We start from the raw sequence: 26,687 nt of genomic DNA, 5'->3' as shown, positions 1-26,687 counted from the left end.
ATAAAAATATGTAATATAAATAATATTGTACGGAAACCCTCTCAACACAAGCCTGTTTTTTTCTTAGTTTTGTTTTGAGGCCCGACCCAGTACATATATGGGGAAATCCGCCAAACATTGGTTTTTTTGGAGAAACAATTTTTTTTTTGAAACATGGTATAACGCAAATATCTTTTTGTTAGGAACATTGAGGGGTAAATTAGAGATATGGTGCATTGCCGTTACTCGTCTCAAAAAGATATAGTCAAAAGATCGAGCAAAATATATATAAATTGAGGTCGCAATTAAATATACATTTATTTCAACACTTCTGGACCGATTATATCGCAATTTTAACAAAATATGGAGATATATGCAGCTGTTATCTATGTAAAATTTTTTTGATACACGAGACCCGGTTTTGTAGATATCGGTAAAAATATAAAACCGAATAACCGCCAAATATTTTTTACTGCAAAGTTTGCAACACATTTATTTTAAGACCTTTCTACCGATTCTTTTGAAGCTTTAAAAACATATAGATATGTGAACGAAGTATGTTTAGGTAAAAGTCTTAATACCCGAGATCCGGTTTTGGAGATATTGATAAAAATATAAACCCGGAAAACCTTAAATTTGTTTACTTATTTAAACACTTCTTAACCGATTGTGTTGAAATTTTATCAGGATGTACATATCTGTGTGGGGTATATTTAGGTAAAATTTTGTTGATACCCGAAACGGTTTTAGAGATATCGGCAAAAATATGAAACCGGGTAACCGTCGAATATTTCATACCAGTTTGTTAATTTTTTTTCTACACCACAGTAGTATACTAACAATTGCCTCGTCTTGGAATATTCACGCAAGGAAAGTTATTGATGTTTGTACATGGGGCAAATATACGAAATTTTCGCCAAAAATTGGCAATCGTCAAAAAGTGTAGAGAAAATTTTTTTTTTTTTTTTAATTTTTGTACCAAATTTGTGTTTCTTTTCATTTACTTTTAAATAAAACCTGGTTTAAAAAAAAATTTTTTTTTACACTTTTTGACTATTGCCAATTTTTGTCGGAAATTTCGTATATTTGCCCCATGTACAAACATCAATAACTTTCCTTGCGTGAATATTCCAAGATGAGTCAATTGATGGTATACTACTGTGGTGTAGGTAAAAAATTAACAAATTGGTATGAAGTGAAAAAAGTAAAATTGTAGCTGTGCCCACAAAAAAACATGCTCCTGAAAAAAATTTACGCAACCAAGTGCTTCCACTTTTCTGCCTGCACTTTTCTGGGGCACATCGAATTTGAAACCTCAGGTATTTTTAGTCCCTGATAGGCTATTATCGTGCATAATCCAAATTTCAATACACAGTTGCCTCAAAAAGTTATAAGCAAAAAACTGTCAATATTGAAAATGACAAAAAAAGTATCGCTACTTTGATTGATGATAAAAAATAAAAAAATAAATAAATGTAAGGCGCGATAACCTCCGAAGAGATCTAAGGCCGAGCTTCTCTTCCAATTTGCGTCGTGCTCCTCTTGATTTTTCCCTACAAATTGGCAGGACGGGACCTACATGTTTTATGCCGACTCCGAACGGCATCTGCAAGGCAGATGAGTTTTCACTGAGAGCTTTTCATGGCAGAAATACACCCGGAGCGCTTGCCAAACACTGCCGAGGGGCGACCCGCTTAGAAAAATTTTCTTCTAATTGAAAAATCTTATTTCTAAAATTTTGATGTTGGTTTGCCCGGGAGTTGAACCCAGGGCATACGGTGTGATAGGCGGAGCACGCTACCATCACTCCATGGTGGCCGCCGATTGATGATAGTTTGGAGTATTGGAGGGCCACATTAATTTTGCTCATACTTTCAGAATCTCCGTCTCAAAAACACCATTCAGATTAAATTCCATAGCGTTTCAGCGATGTCTCAAATTTAAAAAAAAAATCAAGGGTATCGCTTGAAAAAGTGTAAAAATCCACGTTTTTTACGTTGCGAAGTTCTGCAAAAACTTACTATCAACTTTCTTGATTTTTAAAATCTTCAGATCGGATAGTCAAAAGGTCAAACTTAATGTTCTTGTACTTTTTTCTGGCCTTAAGTTTTTTGCCCGTGTGTAAAACCCGAGTATCCAAAAAAGTAAAAGTTTTTGGGATTTGCCCATATGTATGTAGAACATTGTGTACAAAACAAGGAAACGGATTTTTTTATCAGTCTATAAAACTATATTTCCATAAGTCAGCTTCAGGAGAAGGTACGTTTATATTTTCAGAGTTTGTAGTTAAAGCTTAGGCGAAAAGTTTCTGTTTACTTTCAGACATAAGTTAAAAGCGACATTTCTGTGAATTTTGTCGATTTTTGGTCCTCATTCAGGTTAGAATTTTTTCACCAAAATTAAAAACTTTAATTCAAACCTTAGTAGAATGATTAATACTTTCTATTTTGTTGGACTATTTCGTAGGACATACATATGTATGTAGCTGCCAAATAAGGCACACCCTACTGTATACACATATATACATGCAGTGTTAGCAAAAGGACCTAGTTTTTGTAAACAGTCAACAAATTACTGTGGGAAAAGTTAAAAAGCTTTTCGGTAAAAAAAAAAATATAAAAATTTATATTCAATTCTCAGTCAAAGTTTAATTTTAACTTGGATATTTTGCTGAAAATCTAAAAGAAACTTTTATAAATAATCTTTTACTAGTATAAACTTTAATATTTGCCTTAAAAAATAGTCGAACTTTTGAAAAAGATTATTTTCGTACCCTGCATACACATTAGGGTGCTCCTTAAAAAAAATGAACGATTTCTTTCAGTCTCATTTCTTCAAGTGGTAATACATAGCACAGCCTAAGATACAAGTCCATTTTTTTATAATAATTCAGAAAAGACAAAAACATCTATTGTTAACTATTGTAATTGCAGTTCCTCTTCTCAGTATATGTATATACGAGTATTATCCACGTACCAAATATCAGAATATTTCAAAATCAAGTTGTTTCAGACTTTGGAGCTCTTTTAGGACTTAGCAATTTTTCTCATTGTGTTTTTTCTTTTTTTTTTTAATGTGAATTTCTATCGAAATTTTTTATAACATACGCCTCAAATGGTATATTAATTATAGCCAGACCTGTCTCAATTTAGGTAGACTGCCTCGGCGTTTGAACTCTCTTACCTAGTTTTTTTACGGATATAAGTATGTTGAAGTTTTGCTTCAAACTATTCCAGGGTGTAGATTGTCAAAGCATGAAAGATTGTGGTAATATTATATATAGAACCCACACAACTAATTCTTCAGTCACACATAACAGCACTCTCCAGTTAAAGGAAATATTATCAGGATTATTGCTCGGTGCTCTTTAAAATTATAGTACAAAGTTAACTTTTTATTGATATTAGATAAAATCTAAAAGTTTTAAACAAAGTGAATCATGGATTACATGTTTTGGACCCACCGATCCTTCATCAGATCCTTTTCGACCGAGCCTCAATAAAAATGTGATGTGATGAATTACACTGGACCACGAATTTCAACTTTTTTCTTTACCAGAAACACCGTTATGAAATTCGTATGTAAAATCACCCCCTGATTTCGAAAAGTATGTTCATTTTTGATTCTATGGTACCGTTTTTGAGATATTTGCAATTTACCGTTATTCGAAAAAACCAAAAAGATGGCTCCCTTTAATTACGTATATCTCACGAACAGTTTACAGAATCGGAAAGACGATGAAATTTGCTATAAATGCATCATACATTGTTTTTTGTTCAACCATATAGTTTTCGAGATATTAGCTCATCATTTCAAATTTTTGTTTTTTTTTATGAAAAAATATGCAAAAAATTACTTTTTGCGAGGGCAGCATTCCAAAACCACAACTTTTTTTCCAAATATTTTTTATTTACGTAAAGCTCTGTTTAATTAGAAAAAAGATAAGCTATCATCGAAGAAAATCGATGCAAAACTACGTAAGTTATAAGCGATCAAATAAAAATACCCAGGTTGCGCAATTTCAACGTATACCTCAAAACGTATGTATGGTATAAAGAAGAGTGAAATATCTAGCTATACTCTGTTTCTATTTAGTTAAAAGTTCAATTTATGAATGAAATTACCCATATTTTTAACTTTTTTTTTTTTAATTTATTTATGTTTGTACTATATTCTAACAATCTTTATCTTAATTTTAGCAGTAATCACCCATCATTGCGACGTCCCAGAATCCTTGATATCGATTTTCAATTAATTTCATTTGCTGATGAAACCTTTCGCCATGTTCGTCACTTTCGTCGCCAAGATTTGCCGGAAAAAAGCTCAAATGTGAGTGCAGAAAGTGAATTTTTAACGACTGGAAAGAAAATATTAGTTAGGTAAACAAGTTATAGAATTTTGGGAAATTAATTTTAATAAGCCTTTAATATTTACCCATTTTCGCATAATTATTGATTAAGTCGTTCACTATCTGCTCGTAGTTAGGGCTTTTGTGTCTACCGAGAAAAGAAGTAACGACGTTTTCAAAGGATTCCCACGCTGCTGCCTCAACTGATGAGAGTAGTCCTTTGAATTGATTATTGTTGATCAACTTTTTTATTTGTGGTCCGACAAAAATACCTTCCTTTTTCTTGGCTTGAGAAATATCCGGAAAAATTGTTTTCAAATAGTCGAATGCTTCGCCTTCTTTGTCCAAAGCCTTAACAAAGTTTTTAATGAGACCGAGCTTGATGTGTAAGGGTGGAAGTATGATTTTCTCTTTCTTGACAAGAGGGGTGTATTTGATGTTATCCACACCAACGGTAAACTCGAATCTTTCCGGCCAATCCTTTCTGACGTAGTGGTCCTTACGAGCTCGGCTATCCCACTTGCAGAGGAAGCAGCAGTGCTTGGTGTAGCCACTTTGTAGACCGCATAGCATTGCAACGACTTTGAGATCAGAACATATTTTCCAATCATGCTCTTCATATTTGATGAATTTGAGTAGTTTTTGCATTTCCTCGTAGGTTTCCTTTATATTTACTGCATGTACGGTCGGGATAGAAGGCTGTTTGTTACCAATATGCAATAATACAGCCTTTAAACTCAGTTTATTGCTATCTATGAACGATCGCCACTCTTTTGAATCATATGTTTGACCAAACTCTTTGAATAAACCAGGAATGTCGTTGCAGTAGCATATACTGTCTTTCTTGGTATAGTGTTTGGAAAATGGTTCGTGACGAGTTCTACAATATATCACCTTAACATCGGATGATACAAATTTAAATTGTTGCATACGAGAAGTGTGGATCTCGGCCTTTTCCTTGGATAGTTCCAAATCTCTTATCCAATCATTAAGTTGTGCTTGTGATAGGACGTTTCTCTCCTTTCCCATGCGAAATTCAGTACAACTTGATTCCCCGCACTCAGATGTTACTGTTGACAATGGAACTGGATCCGCAACTGCCGTTGAATGTAGTACTGGTAATGTCACTGTAGGTACGCTGGCATAGGTTACTCTTCTTGATCTTCCAACGCCAAGTACTTTTGTTTGACAAATATAACACTCTATTGAATGGCAAGTAGGTTCTCTCCATATCATTGGTGTATCAAATTTTATTTGTTGTCCGGATTCCGACTGAATCAATTCTACTAGACACGATGTACACAAAGTGTTCGGTGTCCATGGTTTTTCAGCATTTTTAGGCTCAATGCCAAAATACTTGGAGTATAAAGTTTTGATATGATCTGAGAACACTCGTCGTCGCCTTATGATAGTATATTGGCCACACATGAAACAGAACATATCTGGATCGTTATTACACTCAAATTCTCGCGTCCTTTTACTCATTTTATTTTTTTTACTAAATCACGGTTTTGAAATTTGACTTATGAACTGAACTATGTCCGGCGAGCCTTGCAGATGTTATGAAGTTTCAAGGCGCATTAACTCATATTTATACTCGGAACAAGAATAAAATTTAAAAAATCAAATCTTACCTAGACAAAAAGGTTCCTTTTTATACGAAGCCGGGAAAAGAAAATACTACCTGCTTTAGAAGTAAGCTTTAAAAATTTTCTGTGTCTTATAATTTTGAAAATCTACCTGCATACTTACCCATAAGTGACGGAAATACATGTTTATAACTGCATGCCTACAGCAGCTTTCGAACCCAACCACTCTCTTTCGATGCAACCACTCTACCTACTATAAAACAATTCGAGTATTAAAAGTACTATTTGATTTATTTAAAGAAAAAGTATTATCATTGTTATGGTGTTATTCGTTTATCCGGATAATATCCCATTTGCACTTTATACCTTTAATATATGTATGTATACATACATTGAAGTTGCGCAACCTGGGTATTTTTATTTGATCGCTTATAACTTACGTAGTTTTACATCGATTTTCTTCGATGATAGCTTATCTTTTTTCTAATTAAACAGAGCTTTACGTAAATAAAAAATATTTGAAAAAAAAGTTGTGGTTTTGGAATGCTGCCCTCGCAAAAAGTAATTTTTTTCATATTTTTTCATAAAAAAAACAAAAATCTGAAATGATGAGCTAATATCTCGAAAACTATATGGTTGAGCAAAAAACAATATATGATGCATTTATAGCAAATTTTATCGTCTTTCCGATTCTGTAAACTTATTTGCAATTGCTTGACCCGTTCGTGAGATATACGTAATTAAAGGGAGCCATCTTTTTGGTTTTTTCGAATAACGGTAAATTGCAAATATCTCAAAAACGGTACCATAGAATCAAAAATGAACTCGATTTTCGAAATCAGGGGGTGGTTTTACATACGAATTTCATAACGGCGTCTCTGGTAAATTTTGGCCGTCGACCAGTGTTATCAGCGGAGCTCGAAACATGCGTGCATCGCTGTGTTTAAAACCTCCCTACTTTGCCTAATATAGTTAAAGAAAATAGCGATGACAAAGAAGGATGTGGGTCACTTAAAGGGGTATTGTCTTGGAATTGGCATGCAGAAAAATGTGGATCTGGAAAAATTTAATATATAAGCAGTATCTATAGTTCAAGTATCTAATAAATTTCTTTCATGCTTGCATTATCAAAAGCTCCGAAGGGCAAACATAACACTTTAGCGGGAAGTAAAGCGCAACGATCACAGAAGCCAAATTTAGCTACTGTATCTCTCATAAATAAACCTACAAAAATATCAGGTGTGCTGTTCGATATCAGTCTCTGTTTCAACATACATGCAAGCGATGAACAGACAGTTACTAAACTGACGCCTTAACAGACGAATTTCTTAATGAAGACCCGCATTCTAGGTTAATAAGACTCCCACAGAGACACGTATCACTCTGACATAACTTCGACATGGATAATGCTGTAACTTCGAAGTACTTATGTATGCGATGCCTTCTTATATGACACAAATCATATTTTAAACCCAATTTCGAGGCAGCTAGTTTCCTTGGGTTGCTGAAAGAACAGGATTAGCCTAGTTTCATTGGACCGCTTGAGGGCAGGGTGCTGTCACAACGTCCATTAAAAAAAAGATTCCGACGATAATTTCGACCTTGTGCTAACGTTGGAATCGCTAAACTGTTGAATAAATAACTCCAATATTCAATAATGCAAAATGATCTTTATTAGACTACTTTGAGAGTACTTCACAATAACTCTTACTTCACAACTAATTGCGTGTTTAAATCAAACTGCTTAGTCATGCCTCAGCTTGCGCTGCTCTCGGTTTCCTCGTTCACCCATTTCTCCTAAGGTCTAGTAATTTCGTGAACTTCATGCTTGGTTACCAGCTATATACATGTATATTTGTAGTTTGTAACCATATGCGTATGTATATGTGAGTACTACTTCGGCTGATGATGACATGCATTTGTGAGTATCTCTCCACTGCCTTGTATGTATGTGTGTACATGATGATTGATTTGTTTACGTACATACGAGTGGCTGATTAGTATCGGCATAGTGATGCTAATATTCGTCACAATACTTTATTTAAAGATATCAAATATAAATTTTTATTTCGATTAAAATCGGTTAAATAGTCAAAGTTTTGACTACTCTGAATACACATCGTAACAGTCTCCAATCGTTACCAAATGTAATAACTTCAACTATAGGTGATTTTTTTCTACTCCGAAGTTTGACCTTGACACGCCTCAACCGCCTCCAATCGCATCAAAATTTGGTAGGCTTTCAATAAATATTGTTATTGTTGCAGTCACATCAAATCTCAAGTTGAGAACCAACATATTTCTCAAATCTTAAGCGTTGATTCTCAACAGTCGCTCAAGTTGACTATGATAGCATTCTGAAAAAATCTCATTTTTCGAATGGCAAAAAACTGTGTTTCACAAATAAGGAAATTTCTCAACTTGTATTCAAATGTGGTTCTCTAATTAAATCGTTTATTATTAAAAGGGCATATGCCCATATTTTCAATTATTCATACAAAAAACCGTGAAATGAGCCAATTTCAAAGTAAACGCGTAATTGTATCGCCTACAAAATCGTCAAGGGTAAACGTGGCTATGTATGGTTTCAAAAACAAACAGGTGTTGACCAGAAGTATATATTGCAATTAAAATGACATTTTGCCCAAAGTGGACTTGCGCCCCGTTAATAATAAACGATACAATTGTAGGATTGCAATATTGGTGTTGAAATTAAGCTTCTCAAAGGTTGAAGAAATATTTTTCGATGTTTGTTGGTTTATAGCTTTTAAATAAAACAAGTAAGGAGGGTTAAGTTCGGGTGTAACCGAACATTACATACTCAGTTGAGAGCTATGGTGACCACATAAGGGAAAATAACCATGTAGGAAAATGAACCGAGGGAAACCCTGGAATGTGTTTGTATGACATGTGTATCAAATGAAAGGTTTAATGCCTTTATGAGGGAGTGGGCCATAGCTCTATAGGTGGACGCCATTTAGGGATATCGCCATAAAGGTGGATCAGGGTTGACTCTAGAATTTGTTTGTACGATATGGGTATCAAATTAAAGGTATTAATGAGAGTTTTAAAAGGGAGTGATGGTAGTTGTATAGGTGGTCGCCTTTTCGAGATATCGGCATAAAGGTGGACCAGGGGTGACTCTAGAATGCGTTTGTACAATATGGGTATAAAATTAAAGGTGTTAATGAGTATTTTAAAAGGGAGTGGGCCTTCGTTCTATAGGTGGTCGCCTTTTCGAGATATCGCCATAAAGGTGGACCAGGGGTGACTCTAGAATATGATTGTACGATATGGGTATCAAATGAAAGGTGTTAATGAGGGTTTTAAAAGGGAGTGGGCCTTAGTTCTATAGGTGGACGCCGTTATGAAATATCGCCATAAAGGTAGACCAGGGGTGACTCTAGAATGTGTTTGTACGATATGGGTATCAAATTAAAGGTATTAATGAGGGTTTTAAAAGGGAGTGGTGGTAGTTGTATAGGTGGTCGCCTTTTCGAGATATCGCCATAAATGTGGACCAGGGGTGACTCTAGAATATGATTATACGATATGGGTATCAAATGAAAGGTGTTAATGAGTATTTTAAAAGGGCGTGGGGCTTATTTCTATAGGTGGACGCCTTTTCGAGATATCGCCATAAAGGTGGACCAGGGGTGACTCTAGAATGTGTTTGTACGATATTGGTATAAAATTAAAGGTATTGTTTACGCGGCGTAGGCTGCCACCCGTCCCATCTCCTCCTTGTACATACCGGGAATGGGAGGCGGAGTAGTACAAACGTCCAACAAGCTATGCTCACTGACTCTAGTCTCAAATGACCACAAGGTGAAAATAAAGGCCCAGGCAATAGTGCTACCGCGGCTTACGAGGCAACTCCCAACAATCAGGCTAAATAACGACCAAATACGTAAATGGTCACACCTCAAGCTAGCAGACCAGAATTCTCAGAATCCCTCCCAAATCGATCTGGTGTTAGGCAGCGATCTAATCCCTCAAATCATGCTAAATGGCATAGAAAAGATCTCGCCCACACTGCTAGCACAAAACACAATATTTGGCTGGATAATAAGTGGCCGAACCCCCGAAAAGGTCGGATCACACTCCTGTCAAGCGTGGGAAGTGATGAATGTCCAGCTGAATGAACAGCTAAGATAATTCTGGGAAATCGAAGAAATACCCAGAACGCGAGTGGAAACCCCAGAAGATAAAATGTGCGAAGAATTTTATCAAAGCACCACCACTCGCATGGATAACGGTCGATACATGGTCCGGCTCCCATTTAAATCAACATTCCCGAACGATATCGACCTAGGTCAATCCCGTACTGCAGCCCTAGGACAGTTCCACGGCATGGAACGTTCCCTCTCAAAAAAGGGCGATCTCAAGCAGCAATACGACCAGGTACTCGAAGAATATCTGTCCCTAGGCCACATGGAAGAATGCAGTCCCAATGAAATAGAAGCCCTGGGTAAATACTGCTCATTCTATCTCCCTCACCATGCAGTCGTAAGGCCAGACAAGAAGACAACAAAAGTCAGAGTTGTATTCAACGCCTCTAAAAAGCCGGGTTCCGGTCACTCCCTCAACGATGTTTTATGTACCGGACCAACCCTCCAACCAGATCTCCGACTTATGTTGCTGAAATGGCGAACATATAAATATGTGTTTAATGGCGACGTCGAGAAAATGTACCGCCAAATTCTCTTGCACCCCGATGACCGAGACTACCAACGGATAATATTCCGAACCCCCGAACACAGTCCAATCAAGGACTACAAGTTGAAAACGGTCACCTTCCTGGCTATTCGCACTCTACACGAGGTGTCGAAAGACATAGCCGATTCCCATCCACGCGCAGCCCCAATACTAAAATCCGAGACGTATGTTGATGATATTTTATCTGGCAGTCATGATCTCCAATCAGCCGAGCAATCCCTAACAGAGACTATAGACGCTCTCAATTTAGCCGGCTTTCCCCTAAAAAAGATTACGGCAAACCATCCCAACATCCTCCAAAAAATATCAAAAACTGATCTGCTGGAAACAAACTTTCTCGAGTTCGAAAAGACTAACACCGCCAAGACCCTGGGCATCCAGTAGAACGCCCTAACGGATACATTCTCGTATACCGTCGACTCAAATCCGGCATCCACTGCAGCCACGAAGCGGCAAATCCTCTCCTCCATTGCGAAACTTTTCGATCCCGCAGGGTGGCTGACGCCCATAATGATCCAAGCGAAGATGCTCATGCAAGAATTGTTACGGCAAACCATCCCAACATCCTCCAAAAAATATCAAAAACTGATCTGCTGGAAACAAACTTTCTCGAGTTCGAAAAGACTAACACCGCCAAGACCCTGGGCATCCAGTGGAACGCCCTAACGGATACATTCTCGTATACCGTCGACTCAAATCCGGCATCCACTGCAGCCACGAAGCGGCAAATCCTCTCCTCCATTGCGAAACTTTTCGATCCCGCAGGGTGGCTGACGCCCATAATGATCCAAGCGAAGATGCTCATGCAAGAATTGTGGTTAGACGGGACCGAATGGGACGAGAAGGTTAAACCAATCGGTCTAGCCAAATGGGCGCAGTTCTCTCAAAATCTTCCCTCTATCTCAGCCATCCATATACCCCGATGGATGAATTTTACGCCCGATCAATATGTTGACCTCCACGGATTCTGCGACGCCTCAGAAAAGGCTTATTGCGCAACCCTGTACCTGTAGTGCCATAGTAAACTGCATTGAAATAAATTGTAGATGGCAACCCTCTTTAGAAAAGTGAAAGATGCAACCATACATCAGATGCACTTGGCATCACTAAAATTGTTAGAGTCGAGCAACTTGGAGAGTTTCTGATTGGCTGAAACTGCCGTTGCTCGACGCCATGATTTATTTCGACGCCATCATTAATTTCGTTGCTAAGCAACCTATGCAACAAGTCACAAGGTTGCAACTGAAGAAGTTTTCAGTCAAAGTTGAGAGTTGAAGTCCGCCGGTTGTGAATTAAAACATAAAAGTCAGAAGACACAAAAACTAAAGCTGAAATTAAAAGCTTGAAATAACTGTAAAAAAAAATCAAAGACTAACTTTATTAAAAATAGAAAGTTAAAGAAATAGTTTACTGTGGTAACAAAAAGCTACAAGTTAAAACTATATTTACTGTATAAATAATCGAACAGAAACGAACTTAAATAAAGCGAAACTTAAAAATAGTATTTTTCCATTTGTGGTGTGTCTGTGCGTGGGGTGTTGTAAAAAGGCCAAAGAGTGTCAGTGTGTGCGCCAGCCAAGTGAGCGCGCCAGACGTTTTACAAGATCCATAAAATGGATCCTCCATATGGCGACCGTGGGCCGAAGCCCTGTAAATGCGGCGAGTGGCCGAAAGGAGGCAAGCCTCCCAACAGGCGTGGGAATTAAAGAAAAAAAAACAAAAACGCACTTAAAAATTAAAAAAAAAATTAATAATTAACAAAATACATATGTATATGTACCTACAAAGAAGTTACAAAAATTTATAAAATCAAAAAAAAATATCACAAAAAAGTTTAAAATCAAAAAAATTACAATAAAAGTATAAAACATTAAAAACTATTACAAAAAAATATAAAAATTTGAAAAATCTACAAAAAAAAAAAAAAATACAAAATTTACAAAAACCCTTCAAAAAAAAAAAAACATTGAAAAATCTACAAAAAAAAAAAAAGTTTAAAAATTCTATAAAAATATAAAATCAAAAATAGCACAAAAAGTTCAAAAAAATTATAAAAAGGACAAGAGATTAAAAACCATTACAAAAAAATTTAAAAATTTGAAAAATCTACACAAAAAAAAAAATACAAAAATTTCAAAAACCTTTCAAAAAATTATAATATTTAAAATCGGAGGAAAATTTACAAAAAAAATTTTAAATCATTAAAAACCAAAAAAAATATATAAAAATTAACAAAAAACCTACAAAACGAAATCAGCGCAAATATGGCAGTGGTGGTGGCTTATGGCAGTGGCTGGTGAAAAAAATTTAGGTGGAAGACATTTAAAGAAAATATATATATACGTATAACACAAAAACTTAATAAAAACGGAAATAATAAGAAAATTTCGGAATTAATAATAAAACAAAAACTAAATGGCAGCAGAATTAATATAATTCGAAAAAACTAAAAACCAAACCTTTTGAATAAACTGTACACATTTCTTAGTGGAAAAGAAACAAAAAACGGCACTAGCCACGCCACCATCATAACGGCAAACCACCGTACATCAACAACAAGAACAAGCGGAAGACAAGTGACGCCATCTAACAACAGCAGCAGCAGAATAACAGCACCAGCAGCTGAACATCAGGCACAGCAAGTACAGCAAACAATGAAGCAAGTCCAGCATCAATTGGTATGGTGTGCGAAAATTTTTATTATCTACATTATTATAAAATAATATTTTTAAATTTTTTATATATAACTATTTTTCAATTTCCAACTATTTTTCAAAACTTACGAACATATTTTAATTAATTAATTAAATTAAATCTAAAAAAAAAAAACAAAAAAAAAATTTTCTTAATCCACTTACCATACTCATTAAAATGTAAACACATTTTATTTCACTTAATTTTCCCAATTATTTCAAAAATTACTTACCATACGTATTACAAAAATTTTCTCATTATATTCAAAATTTAATTTACATACATATAATACATAAATTAATTGAATTTCACATACTTTAGGTATATGGGTAAGATTTTGGGCAGGCACTGTGGGACAGGGTCGGACAAAAACAAAAAAATTTTTTTTTAAATTTTTCATTAATTGCTTCTAGTTTTAGTCCCACTCTGCCCTACAGTGGGCTCCATCAACACAAAAAATAAAAAAAAAAAATTTGTTTACTTTTCGTAAGCGGTGCGTCCGCGTAAAAATATGATATACATTTTTTTTAAACCCCGGTGCGTCCGAGGACATTTATATTACAATTTTGAAAAGATGCGGTGCGCCCGTATCTATAAAAATAAAAACAATAAATTTTGATAAGACTGTACAAAAATATTTGCCATTCTATAATCTTTGCATTTAAATTGAAATAAAATTATAATTTTGCCATACATTTCAGATTCAATTTTTTTTTTACATTCTGTACAATTAAAAATTCTTACATCTCAATAAATATATTCGTAAACAGTATTCATCATCTTTTAAATTATTTCAGTTTTACTCTCAAATCCCACTTGTCTTTCAATTCTGCATAACTTTTGTACACAATCACAATCCATTTTCTAATAATTCTCTCGTTCAAATTTAATTTCCTTTAAATTCAATTTCTATTCAATCTTCATAAACAAATTCCACATATCTTGCAACAAAAATTTTAATATTTTGTCTGTTCGTTTCAACACGTATGGACCTAAGAAACGGGAAGGTAGTTTCTAAAAATTCACATCCAAGTTCAAGTTCCAAAAATTCAGAGCAAGATTTAGATTCCAAAAACTCAGAGCAAGATTTAGATTCCAATAATTCAGATTCCGATTCATCTTCAGTTGCATCTTCAACTGATACCTTAACAAGTGAACATAATAAATTATCCGTGAGTGCAGACTTTTTAGGATTTGCTGATCAACCTGTAATTCCAAATTCTAGTTTTTCTATTCTAACTCCGATTCTTAACATTACAACCATGGCCACAATCGAGGAGAAAAAATCGTTTATTAATACTTGTGCCTCGATTATGCGAGACAACTACAGTGGAGACCCGTTAGCACTTGGCTCGTTTATAAATAAAGTTGAATTAATGGAAGCATTCTCTAACGAAAATTTAACTCCTACTTTCATCGCATTTTTAAAATCCAAGCTCGGAGGCAAAGCTCGCGAAGCCCTACCAACGCATATAGAATCAGTCAACCAAATTAAAGAAGCGCTATGTAGTGAAATTAGGCCAGACAACTCAAAATTTGTCGCGGGAAAAATTGCAGCCTTAAGAGTAACCAATAACAATTTTTCAGAATTGTCCAAGCAGGTAGAAGAGCTTTCTGACTCGTTAGAGCGCTGTCTAATCATTAAGTTATGACGAAGGCAAAAGCCCATGAGATGGCAGTTGAACAAACCATTAGCGTTTGTAGATTAAATAGTAGGTCAGATATGGTGAAATCAATTCTTGCGTCAACAACCTTCAGAGATTCAAAGGACGTAGTAGCGAAAATGATTATAGAGCGAGAACAGGAGTTTAAAGAGCGGCAAGTGTTAGCGTTTCGGTCACGTCCGATAAGATATAGTAATTTCCGTGGAAATTCCAGAGGTAACAATAATTTCAGATATAACAACAATAGTAATTTTCGATTTAACGGTAATGCAAATAGGCAACACAATAATACAAATTTCCGAAATAACAATTATAACAGAGGCAATAATCGCAATTACAACAGGGGCAATAGCAATTCCAACAATAATAATAATAATCAGTTCGGAAATAACAGGAATTACAATAATCAGGGTTCAAATTCTAGAAATTCAGCCAATGTTCGTTCTTTAAATGCCGAAGCCCCTCAGGCGCGAACACTGAGGGAGCAGGAGCAATTCGACTAAATACTTCTCAATCAATATATTGTCTAAATTAAAATTGTTCCGATTTCGTCGAAGTCGCTTGTAGCGATTCTCATAAAATATGTTCTTTTATAGTAGATTCACAGGCAGACATTTCACTAATAAAAATTTCCAGTTTGGCAAACGATGTAGAAGTAGACAATAGTAACGTAATAAATATAACAGGCATAACAACAGACACGGGAGCAACACTAGGGACAGTTAATACAAGTATAATCGCATCAAATACATTTTTTCCTCTGACTCTTCATGTTGTCAATGACAACTTTAATATTCCTTCGGACGGTATAATAGAAAGACTCTCTAAAAACGAACAAATGCATAATCAATTATGCTAATGACACAATTACGTTCGGACAAGGGACAGAAAAGGTAAATATTTCAATTTTGCATAGCACTTCAACAAATACTCTTGTAATTCCACCAAGATGTAAAGTTTTTCGTGTTTTTAGTTTGAAAAATTCGACAAGTCCAGTTTTTGTAGATTCTCAGGAACTCTGTAACGGTGTTTTCACAGCAAAATGTATCGTTGATACAAAAAATCCTATAATAAAAGTTATCAACACCACCGACGAGGTCAAGTACGTAAAAGATTTCAATATTCAAACTGAAGACATTAAAAACTTCAATGTCTATCGCATAAATGATACACCTATCGATTCAAAACGTATAGAAGAGCTTAAATCAAGTTTGGCAAAACAAATGCCTTCTTATGCTAAAAAGAAATTACTTGATTTATGTTTGAAATATTTTGATATTTTTGCATTAAAAACCGACTTAATGACGCTTAATAATTTCTACGAACAAAAACTTAGATTAACTGACAAAACCCCTGTCTATATTAAAAATTACCGTTTGCCATACACACAACGCGAAGAAATAAATAAACAAGTCGAAAACCTATTACAGAATGATTTAATCGAACCTAGTTTTTCAAATTATAACAGTCCTTTAATTTTGGTACCGAAAAAAGATCCAACAGGCAAAAAGTCGTATCGTATGTGCGTAGATTTCAGAGCAGTCAATAAAAAGCTTATAGCCGACAAATTTCCACTAGCAAGCGTTGATGACATACTCGACAATCTTGGCAGAGCCAAATACTTTTCTACTTTAGATCTTTTTTCTGGTTTCCACCAAATACCCCTTCAACCTAAATCTAGAGACGTAACTTCTTTCAGTACAGATCGAGGAGCTTTTCGTTGGAAAGTTTTACCTTTCGGGTTAAATATTGCACCAAACTCTTTTTCTCGTATGATGTCAATAGCATTTTCAGGCATTTCGCCAAATCAGGCTTTTATGTATATTGACGACGTTATCGTCTTTGGTTGTAGTGAGACACACCACCTTAAAAATCTAGAAAAAGTTTTCGAAACCTGTAGAAAGTTTAATTTAAAGCTGAATCCAAACAAGTGCAATTTCCTTCGTTCCGAAGTAACTTTTCTAGGCCATAAATGTACGTCAAAAGGTTTGCTGCCAGACGATTCAAAAATAGACGCTATTAAAAGGTATACTAAGCCAAAAGACAAAGATGCGGTTAGGCGATTTGTCGCACTTGCAAATTATTACAGGCGATTTATACCGAATTTTGCGTCACTGGCAGCGCCTTTAAATCGTTTAAATCGGAAAAAAGTTGAATTTGTTTGGGACGAAGCGTGCGAAAACACTTTCGAAAAACTAAAACTAGCATTAATGTTTCCTCAACTACTACAATACCCTGACTTCACAAAAGAATTAATAATTACAGTAGATGCTTCTAAGAGTGGGTGTGGTGCTATATTAAGCCAAAAGCATGGTGATAACGATTTACCAATTTGTTTCGCGTCAAAATCTTTTAATAAAGCAGAACAGAAAAAAGAAATTATCGAATTAGAACTCCTAGCAATACATTTCGCTATAAAGCATTTTCGTCCATATGTTTACGGTACAAATTTCACAGTAAAATCCGATCATAGACCACTAGTTTATCTTTTTAACATGAAAGACCCTTCGTCTAAACTTTCTAGAATTCGATTAGAACTGGCAGAATATAAATTTACGATTGAATATATAAAAGGAAAATCTAACATTGTGGCTGATGCTCTTTCACGCATTAGTATAGACGAAATAAAAGAATCTACAAAGCATGTTTTAGCAGTCCAAACGCGATCACAAACCAAACAAAAGGAATTACAAAATAAAGACGATAATTTTACTGATAGTTTTGCGAAACGCCTAAAGTACAAGTTTATGACAAATTTTCATACAATTTTTCAAAAAAGATCCGCGAATAAAGTCGACTATACAATGGAATAAAAATAATGAGATCTCCAATATACAAATTTATGCGCATTTAAAACATAAAAAACTAAACTTACTTAATTTTGTGAATGCTAACGGAAAAACAAATTTAGATGAGTTATTTTCGAGGCTTGAAAAAGCAGGCGGCAGTCACAATATTGAGCAGTTAGAATGTCCAAAGAATGATATGTTTTTCAAAGAATTTTCAATTACAAATTTTAAAATCAGCATTAATAAAATTTTAAAATCATTACAAATAATATTAACAGACCCCGTAGAAACTGTAACAGAAACAGAGCAGAAACAAAAACTTATGACAATTTATCATAACGACGCTTTGTTAGGCGGTCATTGCGGTACAAAACGATTATATTCCAAATTAAGAACAAAATACTATTGGAAAAATATGACAAGAGACATTGCAAAATTTGTCAAAAATTGCAATAAATGCCTTTTGAATAAAGTAAAACCAAAAACAAAGGAAAATCTTGTGTTGACTCCAACACCCTGCAAACCCTTTGACATAGTAATTGTCGATACAATAGGTCCACTTCCGGAATCCAAATATGGTAACAAGTTCGCTGTTACTATGATTTGTGACTTTTCTAAATACCTGGTAACAGTAGCTGTACCAGATAAATCAGCAAAAACTATTGCTTGCGCTATTTTTGAAATCTTCATATTAACATATGGTACAATGAAAGCTATTAGATCCGATTTAGGAACGGAATATAAAAACGAATTATTCTCTGAATTGACAAAACTTTTAAAGATTGATCATGATTTCTCAACAGCTTACCACCACGAAACTGTTGGTACTGTTGAAAGAAATCATAGAGTCTTTAACGAATACTTACGTGCATACCTAAACGAAACGTATTCAGATTGGGATACATATTTAAAATACTTTACATTTTTACACAATACTACAAGTAGTTCGGTTTTTGATAATAAATTTACTCCGTTTGAATTAATATTTGGCAGAAAAACTACAATGCCACATGAATTGCAAAAAGAACAAATTGATCCGATCTATAACGTAGAAAATTACGCAAAAGAGCTTAAGTTTAGTGCAAACATCGCATAAAATGGCAAAAAATTTGATTAATAAGCATAAGATTAGAAATAAAGATTTATACGATAAAACAGCTAAGCCTTTAGAAATTAAAATTAATGATAAAGTATTAGTAGAAACAGAACCTAGGAATAAACATAAAAATATATATCAAGGTCCCTACATAGTAAAGAATATTGATGGGCCAAATGTAACAATTTGTGAGATAAGTAAAGAAAACGAAAAAATTGTACACAAAAATCGAGTACAAAAAATTAATTAATTTAATAGCCTATTACTAATCATCTTTAGATATAAATATATTTTAAAAATCCGCCAATGAAGGCTAAAAAAAAAATGTAACAAATAAATATACATTTAATTAGGTAGATTTTACAATAAGAAGAGAAAAAACCGGTTTACTTCAAACATTAAATCAAATATTTCAAACTAACTTTTATATATTTCATTTTATTAAAAATTTTCTTTTCATTTTTAATCATCTTTTTAGAAGTTGCACTGTGATGAACGAATGAGTCCTGGGTTAGAACACCCTAATGCTAGCAAACTCCTTCGTTCATAACATAACAACATATTAAAGCCTAAAGAAGAATGTGGCAAGATTAATTACTAATCTCACCAAATTCTTCTTTTCTAAAGGGGGATGATGTAGTGCCATAGTAAATTGCATTAAAATAAATTGTAGATGGCAACCCTCTTTAGAAAAGTGCAAGATGCAACCATACATCAGATGCACTTGGCATCACTAAAATTGTTAGAGTCGAGCAACTCGGAGAGTTTCTGATTGGCTGAAACTGCCGTTGCTCGACGCCATGATTTATTTCGACACCATCATTAATTTCGTTGCTAAGCAACCTATGGAACAAGTCCTTAGTCACAAGGTTGCAACTGAAGAAGTTTTCAGTCAGAGTTGAGAGTTGAAGTCCGCCGGTTGTGAATTAAAACATAAAAGTCAGAAAACACAAAAATAAAGCTGAAATTAAAAGCTTGAAATAACTGTAAAAAAATCAAAGACTAACTTTATTAAAAATAGAAAGTTAAAGAAACAGTTTACTGTGAAAACAAAAAGCTACAAGTTAAAACTATATTTACTGTATAAATAAGCGAACAGAAACAAACTTAAATAAAGCGAAACTTAAAAATAGTATTTTTCCATTTGTGGTGTGTCTGTGCGTGGGGTGTTGTAAAAAGGCCAAAGAGTGTCAGTGTGTGCGCCAGCCAAGTGAGCGCGCCAGACGTTTTACAAGATCCATAAAATGGATCCTCCATATACCTAAGAAGTACCGTCGGTGCTCAGGTCCACTCTCACCTTATAGTGTCCAAAGGCAAAGTGGCCCCTCTCAAAACCATTAGTTTGCCACGCCTGGAGATATGTGGAGCGCTCTTATTAGCCAAATTAGTCGCAGTAGTCCGACCCCATCTCGGCCTAAGCAAAAAAAAATTAATCATGTGGTCCGATTCGGAAATCGTGCTAGCCTGGTTGGTAAAGCCACCCCACTCGTGGAAAACATACGTCTCTAACCGTACAGCGCAGATTATAGGATTCGTTGGAAATGTCCCGTGGCGACATGTGCGAAGCAAAGACAACCCCGCGGATCTTGGAACCAGAGGATGCAGCCCCGACGATCTCGCTAACTCATCGTTATGGTGGAATGGTGCAGAGTGGCTTTCCCGACCCCCCAAGGACTGGCCAACACCAACGGCCAGAAATATTGTACCCCCCGAACTTCGCCGAGTCGAATCACTACATACAGCGGAGGAGTCAGAAGACTTATTAGAACGATTGCCTCCTACAGCATTTCTAAGCCGAGTTACAAATTTCAACACGTACGCTGTTACGCGTAGGGCGCGGGGATAGGCGGAGAACCGTTCTAAGAAGTCTTCTGACTCCTCCGCTCAGCTAGTACTATTGGTAAAACCTCACATTAAAAAATTTTGTTTGTACTAAGACGATACATTTTTTTATTACATTTTCTAAATTCGATTCGGAGCTCCTCATCCAGATAGTCCAGACGATAGTCCTCAACTTGACCTCTAATGTGACCCAAGGCTAAATCTTTAACGGGGTACTGTACTAACTTGAGATAGGTCGTTTTGTAAAATTTCAACAGATATATATGAGAGCACACAACTGCGTATGTAATTTTGGGTTTCGCCCAAGCATCCGTGTTTTCATTGCCATGTTCCCAATCCATAGGCAAAGACAAAGTAAAGCGAAAAGAATTCAAAAACTTACGTTTTGGCATGCCTTGTCGGTCCAATATTTGGTATGTCTTTAACTTTCAAATTAAGTTGCGCAATTTAATTTAATTTTTGACTGTTTGAAAAATATTTTTCTTTTCTATGTAAATTTGTTATTTTTATTCCTCTTTTCCTAATGACCAAAGATTAAGGAAAACTTTCAACGTGTGTTATTTCAAAGTGAAGCCAGCGCAAAAACAACGCAAAAGTCGAATGTGTTTGGGCCTTTAAACTTCTTACTTGATTTAGTTTTATAACTTTGTCATTTGTAAAAAAGGTCGCTAAACATTTTAATTTGTCATTTGTATTTAGGCTGGGTGTGAGTTTGCCTAAATTGCTTCCCAAATTGAGAAAAAACCTAAATCACTGGAAAATCACGGAAAAATTAGATTGTTTTTAAGCATACTTTTCGATCTAAATGTCAAATTAAAAAAAAGGTATATAGCATGGTGGAACGATACAAGGTGGCAGCATGGGACAGCTAATTATAAACTTTTTTTATTTGATTTGATACATCAACTTCCGGGGCAGTACGATTTTGACATTTGTCCATCGAATTTACAAAAACAAAGTTCATGGAACTTTTATTTATGTTTGTATGTATGTCACCATGCTGCCACCTTGTATCGTTCCGCCATGATATATAGGTTGATTTTTTATTTTGTTTTTATCTGCATAAGAAATGGACGTATGCACATAAACATTGTGGACAAAAAAATTGTGATATTATACGTCAACTGCCTGAAAGGATGTTGAAGATGGCTACTTTTCCCCGTTTTGGCAATGTTTTGACAGGATGTTCAATATGTCCGGAGCCTACGGCCGGCTATCTTCAGCGGGTGATAGAAAGAGATACAAAATGAGGACACGATGGTCACTTCAAAAGTCAGGTGATCGGTTCTTCTTGTAATTTTGACATCTAAGCCAGAAATATCACATTTGTTTTATCCACAATCCACATATATATTCAACGTAAAATGCGTGGGCGATGGCCTGTATTGGTCTGCAGAGTACGGTTTAGTGGTGTTGTCGATGATCCAAAAGGCGTGAGCAGACCAAGACGAGATTTCTTGAGCAACACAAGTGGATTATAACATCCACACATTGGTCAGCCAGGTGGACCCAGTAGCAGAAAACAGGCCTTATAGTATGGACAACGTGAGGTGATGACGGACGTCCGTCTCCATAAGCTCCAAGTCGACCGCGCAAAAAAAAATTATATTAGCGGAAAGTGACACATATTTTACTGTTGTTTGGAGTGTTACTCTTTCGATCGCCCGAGGTCCCTTCTCTAGTAGAAACATAAACACAAAAAATTTAGACTGTCAAAAGAACTCGCATAGGTTTGAAAGATTATATTTTATTTAAATTATAGCAGTGCTGGAAAGTTCTAGTGAAATATTAGTTTAGGTAAAATGTAGGCGTTGGTAAGGCGCATGCAACAGCTTCTTAGCAAAATATGGGCGGACGAGTGCATGCCCGACGGTTGGAATCTAAGTGTTCTTTGCCCAGTCCCCAGGAAGGGGGATACTGCAAAATGCACCAACTATCGTGGAATCAGCCTTCTTAATTTCGCATATAAGGTCCTTTCAAGTGTATTGTGCGAAAGATTGAAGACCACCGTGAACCGGCTGATTGCACCTTATCAGTGCGGCTTCAGACCTGGTAAATCTACCATCGACCAGATTTTCACAATGCGCCAAATCTTGGAAAAAAAACCGTGAAAAAAGAATCGACACACATCACCTCTTCGTCGACTTGAAAGCCGCCTTCGACAGCACGAAAAGGAGCTGCCTATATGCCGCTATGTCTGAATTTGGTTTCCCCGCAAAACTTATACGGCTGTGCAAAATGACGTTGAGCAACACCATCAGCTCAGTCAGAATTGGGAAGGACCTCTCCGAGCCGTTCGAAACTAAACGAGTTTTGAGACAGGGTGACCCCCTATCGTGCGGTTTCTTTAATTTGATGCTGGAGAAAATTATACTAGCTGCAGAACTTAACCGCACTGGAACAATATACTATAAAAGCGAGCAATTACTGGCATATGCTGATGACATTGATATCATCGGCCTAAACACCCGCGCTGTTAGTTCTGCTTACTCCAAACTGGAAAAAGAAGCGGTAAAGATGGGTTTGATGGTAAATGAGGACAAAACGAAGTACCTGCTGTCATCGAGCAAAGAGTCAGCGCATATGCGCCTTGGCAACCACGCTACTGTTGGTAGCCATAATTTCGAAATAGTAAAAGACTTCGTTTATTTGGGAACCAGCATCAACACTAACAACAACATCAGCACTGAAATCCAGCGAAGAAGCAATCTTGCCAATAAATGCTACTTTGGGCTAGGTAGGCAATTGAAAAGTAAAGTCCTCTCTCTGCGAACGAAAATCATACTCTACAAGTCACTTATCGTACCCGTCCTGCTATAGAGGCAGAAGCATGGACCATGACAACAGCAGATGAAGCGGCTTTGGGAGTGTTCGAGAGAAAAGTTCTTTGAAAGATTTATGGACCTCTACGCGTTGGCGATGGCGAGTACCGAAGAAGATTTAATGATGAGCTGTACGAGCTATACGCAGACATCAACATAGTCCAGCGAATTAAAACGCAGCGGCTGCGCTGGCTAGGCCATGTTATGCGAATAAAAGATGATGCTCCGGCCAAGAAAGTGTTTTTATCGGAACCCGGCTATGGAAGCAGAGGTAGAGGGCGGCCCCCACTCCGTTGGAAGGACCAGGTGGAAAACGATTTAAACTCCCTTTGTGTGACCAATTGGCGCCGGTTGGCGGAGCGACTTGTTGGACGGCCATAACCGTTTAGACGGTTAAGCGCCAATTAAGTAAGTAAAATTTAGGCGACTCGCACCCGCCTTAACATATTGTAACGATTTTTGGGATATCCTGCTTATTTGCAACCTTCTTCTTACGTTTGTATCGCTGAACTGTTGAATAAAACCCTCCAATATTCTGTATTACCAAATAGTCTTTATTATACTACTTTGAAAGTACTTCGCAATTAAACTTCACTTCGCAAATGATAGCGAGCTTAAATCAAACTTATTACTGAACTACTCAGCTTTCGCTGCTTTTATACTTTCTTTTGTCTCGTCCACCCATTTCTCCTAAGGTCTAGTAATTTCGCGAACTTCATGCTTGGTTACCAGCCATATACATGTATATTTGTAGTTTGTATCCACGTGCGTGTGTATATGTGAGTACTACTTCTGCTGATGATGACATGTCTTTGTGAGTATCTCTCTGCTGCCTTGCATGTATGTGAGTAAATGATGATTGATTTGATGTACACAATAGTGGCAGCTTACTCTATTGTTGTTGTGTCTTTATTTACTTAGTATCATATTAGTGATGTGAATCATTTAGTGATGCTAATATTCGTCACAATATGTATGGCGGCTACCGTGGTGTGATGGTAGCGTGCTCCGCCTACCACACCGTATACCCTGGGTTCACACCTCGGGCAAAGCAACATCAAAATTTTAGAAATAAGGTTTTTCAATTAGAAGTAAATTTTTCTAAGCGGGTCGCCCCTCGGCAGTGTTTGGCAAGCGCTCCGGGTGTATTTCTGCCATGAAAAGCTCTCAGTGAAAAGCTCTCAGAAACGGCAGATGCCGTTCGGAGTCGGCATAAAACATGTAGGTCCCGTCCTGCCAATTTGTAGGGAAAATCAAGAGGAGCACGACGTAAATTAGAAGAGAAGCTCGGCCTTAGATCTCTTCGGAGGTTATCGCGCCTTACATTTATTTTTATTTATGTATGTACATGTCTTTTTTATTACTTTTGATACACTAAACACTATTTTTTTCTTGTTTGCAGATTGAAATTGGAGTGCGAAAAGCTTGCCAATGAAAAAACCGAAATGCAGCGCCATTATGTCATGGTAATCTTTTAAATTTTAATTTATATACATACGTTTTTAGATACGTACATAGTTACGCAGTTCACAAGGTGTCCTTTTCGCCGTATGCGCAATGAACAAAAGAAATATTCCAATTTGATTTCTATTGCCAACGACACAGCTATTTATCGTTCATAATAATTATTAAGCAACGCAAAAAATAAATGCGGATTTATAATTATAATAAAAAAAAATACTTGTATTTTCGTTCGAAAATTTTTACAAAGCAACGTTTTGTAATAAATTTTTGAGTTCGTGCAACGTTTTCAATTTCAAAATTTTAAATAATTAAATTGGATCTCTGTTTTATTTATCCTTTTAACAAATTTTTCTTCTAGTACTACGAGATGTCATATGGCCTTAATGTTGAAATGCACAAACAGGTAATTTATTTTAAAGCAAACCAAAAATTCATCAATATTTCCATCAAGATAAAAACACTTACAAGGTATAACCGTTCCATTGTGAATTCATACAAAAGGCGAATGTTTGAACTAACGTGCACAATAGCAAACAGCCTCGATCATCTGGGCCGGAACTACGTTTTACGTCCCGTGATCAAAACTCATTTTTAAAATCACAATAGTTCTGAAATGGTAAATCGGATTATTGACATATGTGAAATAGCAACGAAAAGTACTCGTTAGATCCGTAACTTATTCACCCTTATTGTCATTGTCGTCGTCGACATCGTCGTCGTTTTTCAGTCGACGTCACATCGTATCGACGTCGTCGTCACTTCGACACCAAATCGGTATTGGCTAAGCTTATTGAGACGGTGACGACAATTTATCAATAAAACGAAAGGAAAATATACCATCTCTGCCATTTCTGGATCAGCTGTTCGATTTTTCTTACTATTTCTGTATACTTTTTCGCGATTTGAGATTTGTTTAAAATAAGAAATAACTCAGATTTTTTCTAGCTCAGCTACACGAACCTCGAATTGTTGAATATCTACTAAAAAATAATGCATATTACATGTTTGTATATTTAATTAATTAAAAAAGAAATGTTTTACTTAAAAATTGTCCTTCTGTCGTCAGTAAAACCAGCGTCGATAAAAATGGCGTCGTATGATGCCGAAGACGACAGCAAATTTGTTTAGCCAATACCAAACGATAAACGACGATGGCAATACCGAATTTAACACGTCGTCGTGAGTCGTCGTTCAGTGACGACGACGACAATGACAATAAGGGTGATTCTAATTTTTGGACAGTTGCATAGTTATCGTTTGAGTGAAAATTATTTTTAGTCACTAATCGTAAAACGTAATACGGGCCCTGTTAAATCGCTGTTCGACTACTTAAATCATTTGCTCAATAGTTTTCTTCAAACATTTTTGTAAACGAATATTATAGTTCATTATTTACATATTTTAAAATGTTTACTTAACTGGCTGCTCACATGTTGTCTATTAACTAGATTTTAAAAATGAATATTAATATGTCGATTTTCTATAGACACATTTAAAAGAAAAGTTGATTTGAAACACAAATGGGCAATTTATGGTAAAGGAATTTATTTAGCGCGAGCTAGGTTAGGTATATTGAACTTGCTGGTCCGTGAGGACCTTACGTAGACTAAAAGAGTCCGTAGTGTTACCAGAAGTTTGTTCAGCGACCAAACTGAAAAACCCTATCAAAAACCAGGTCCTA

The 26,687-nt window shown here is 35.9% G+C and overlaps 1 protein-coding gene across 23 annotated transcripts in view; it reads left to right on the top strand.

Annotated features, from left to right (window-relative positions):
* Window positions 1-26,687, top strand: part of gro (groucho) — a 94,347-nt gene that overhangs the window by 21,429 nt on the left and 46,231 nt on the right. For all 23 annotated transcript variants that reach the window (XM_067778639.1, XM_067778679.1, XM_067778672.1 and 20 more), the window contains 2 exons: window positions 24,945-25,008; window positions 25,365-25,409. In XM_067778639.1, coding sequence (XP_067634740.1) covers window positions 24,945-25,008; window positions 25,365-25,409 — 109 coding nt within the window. The remainder of the gene's footprint in view (window positions 1-24,944; window positions 25,009-25,364; window positions 25,410-26,687) is intronic.

Source organism: Eurosta solidaginis, chromosome 1, assembly GCF_040869045.1.
Source record: "Eurosta solidaginis isolate ZX-2024a chromosome 1, ASM4086904v1, whole genome shotgun sequence".
In the NCBI taxonomy this organism is placed as follows: domain Eukaryota; kingdom Metazoa; phylum Arthropoda; class Insecta; order Diptera; family Tephritidae; genus Eurosta; species Eurosta solidaginis.
Note: the sequence above shows the minus strand (reverse complement) of the source record. Positions and strands in the feature narration are given on the sequence as shown.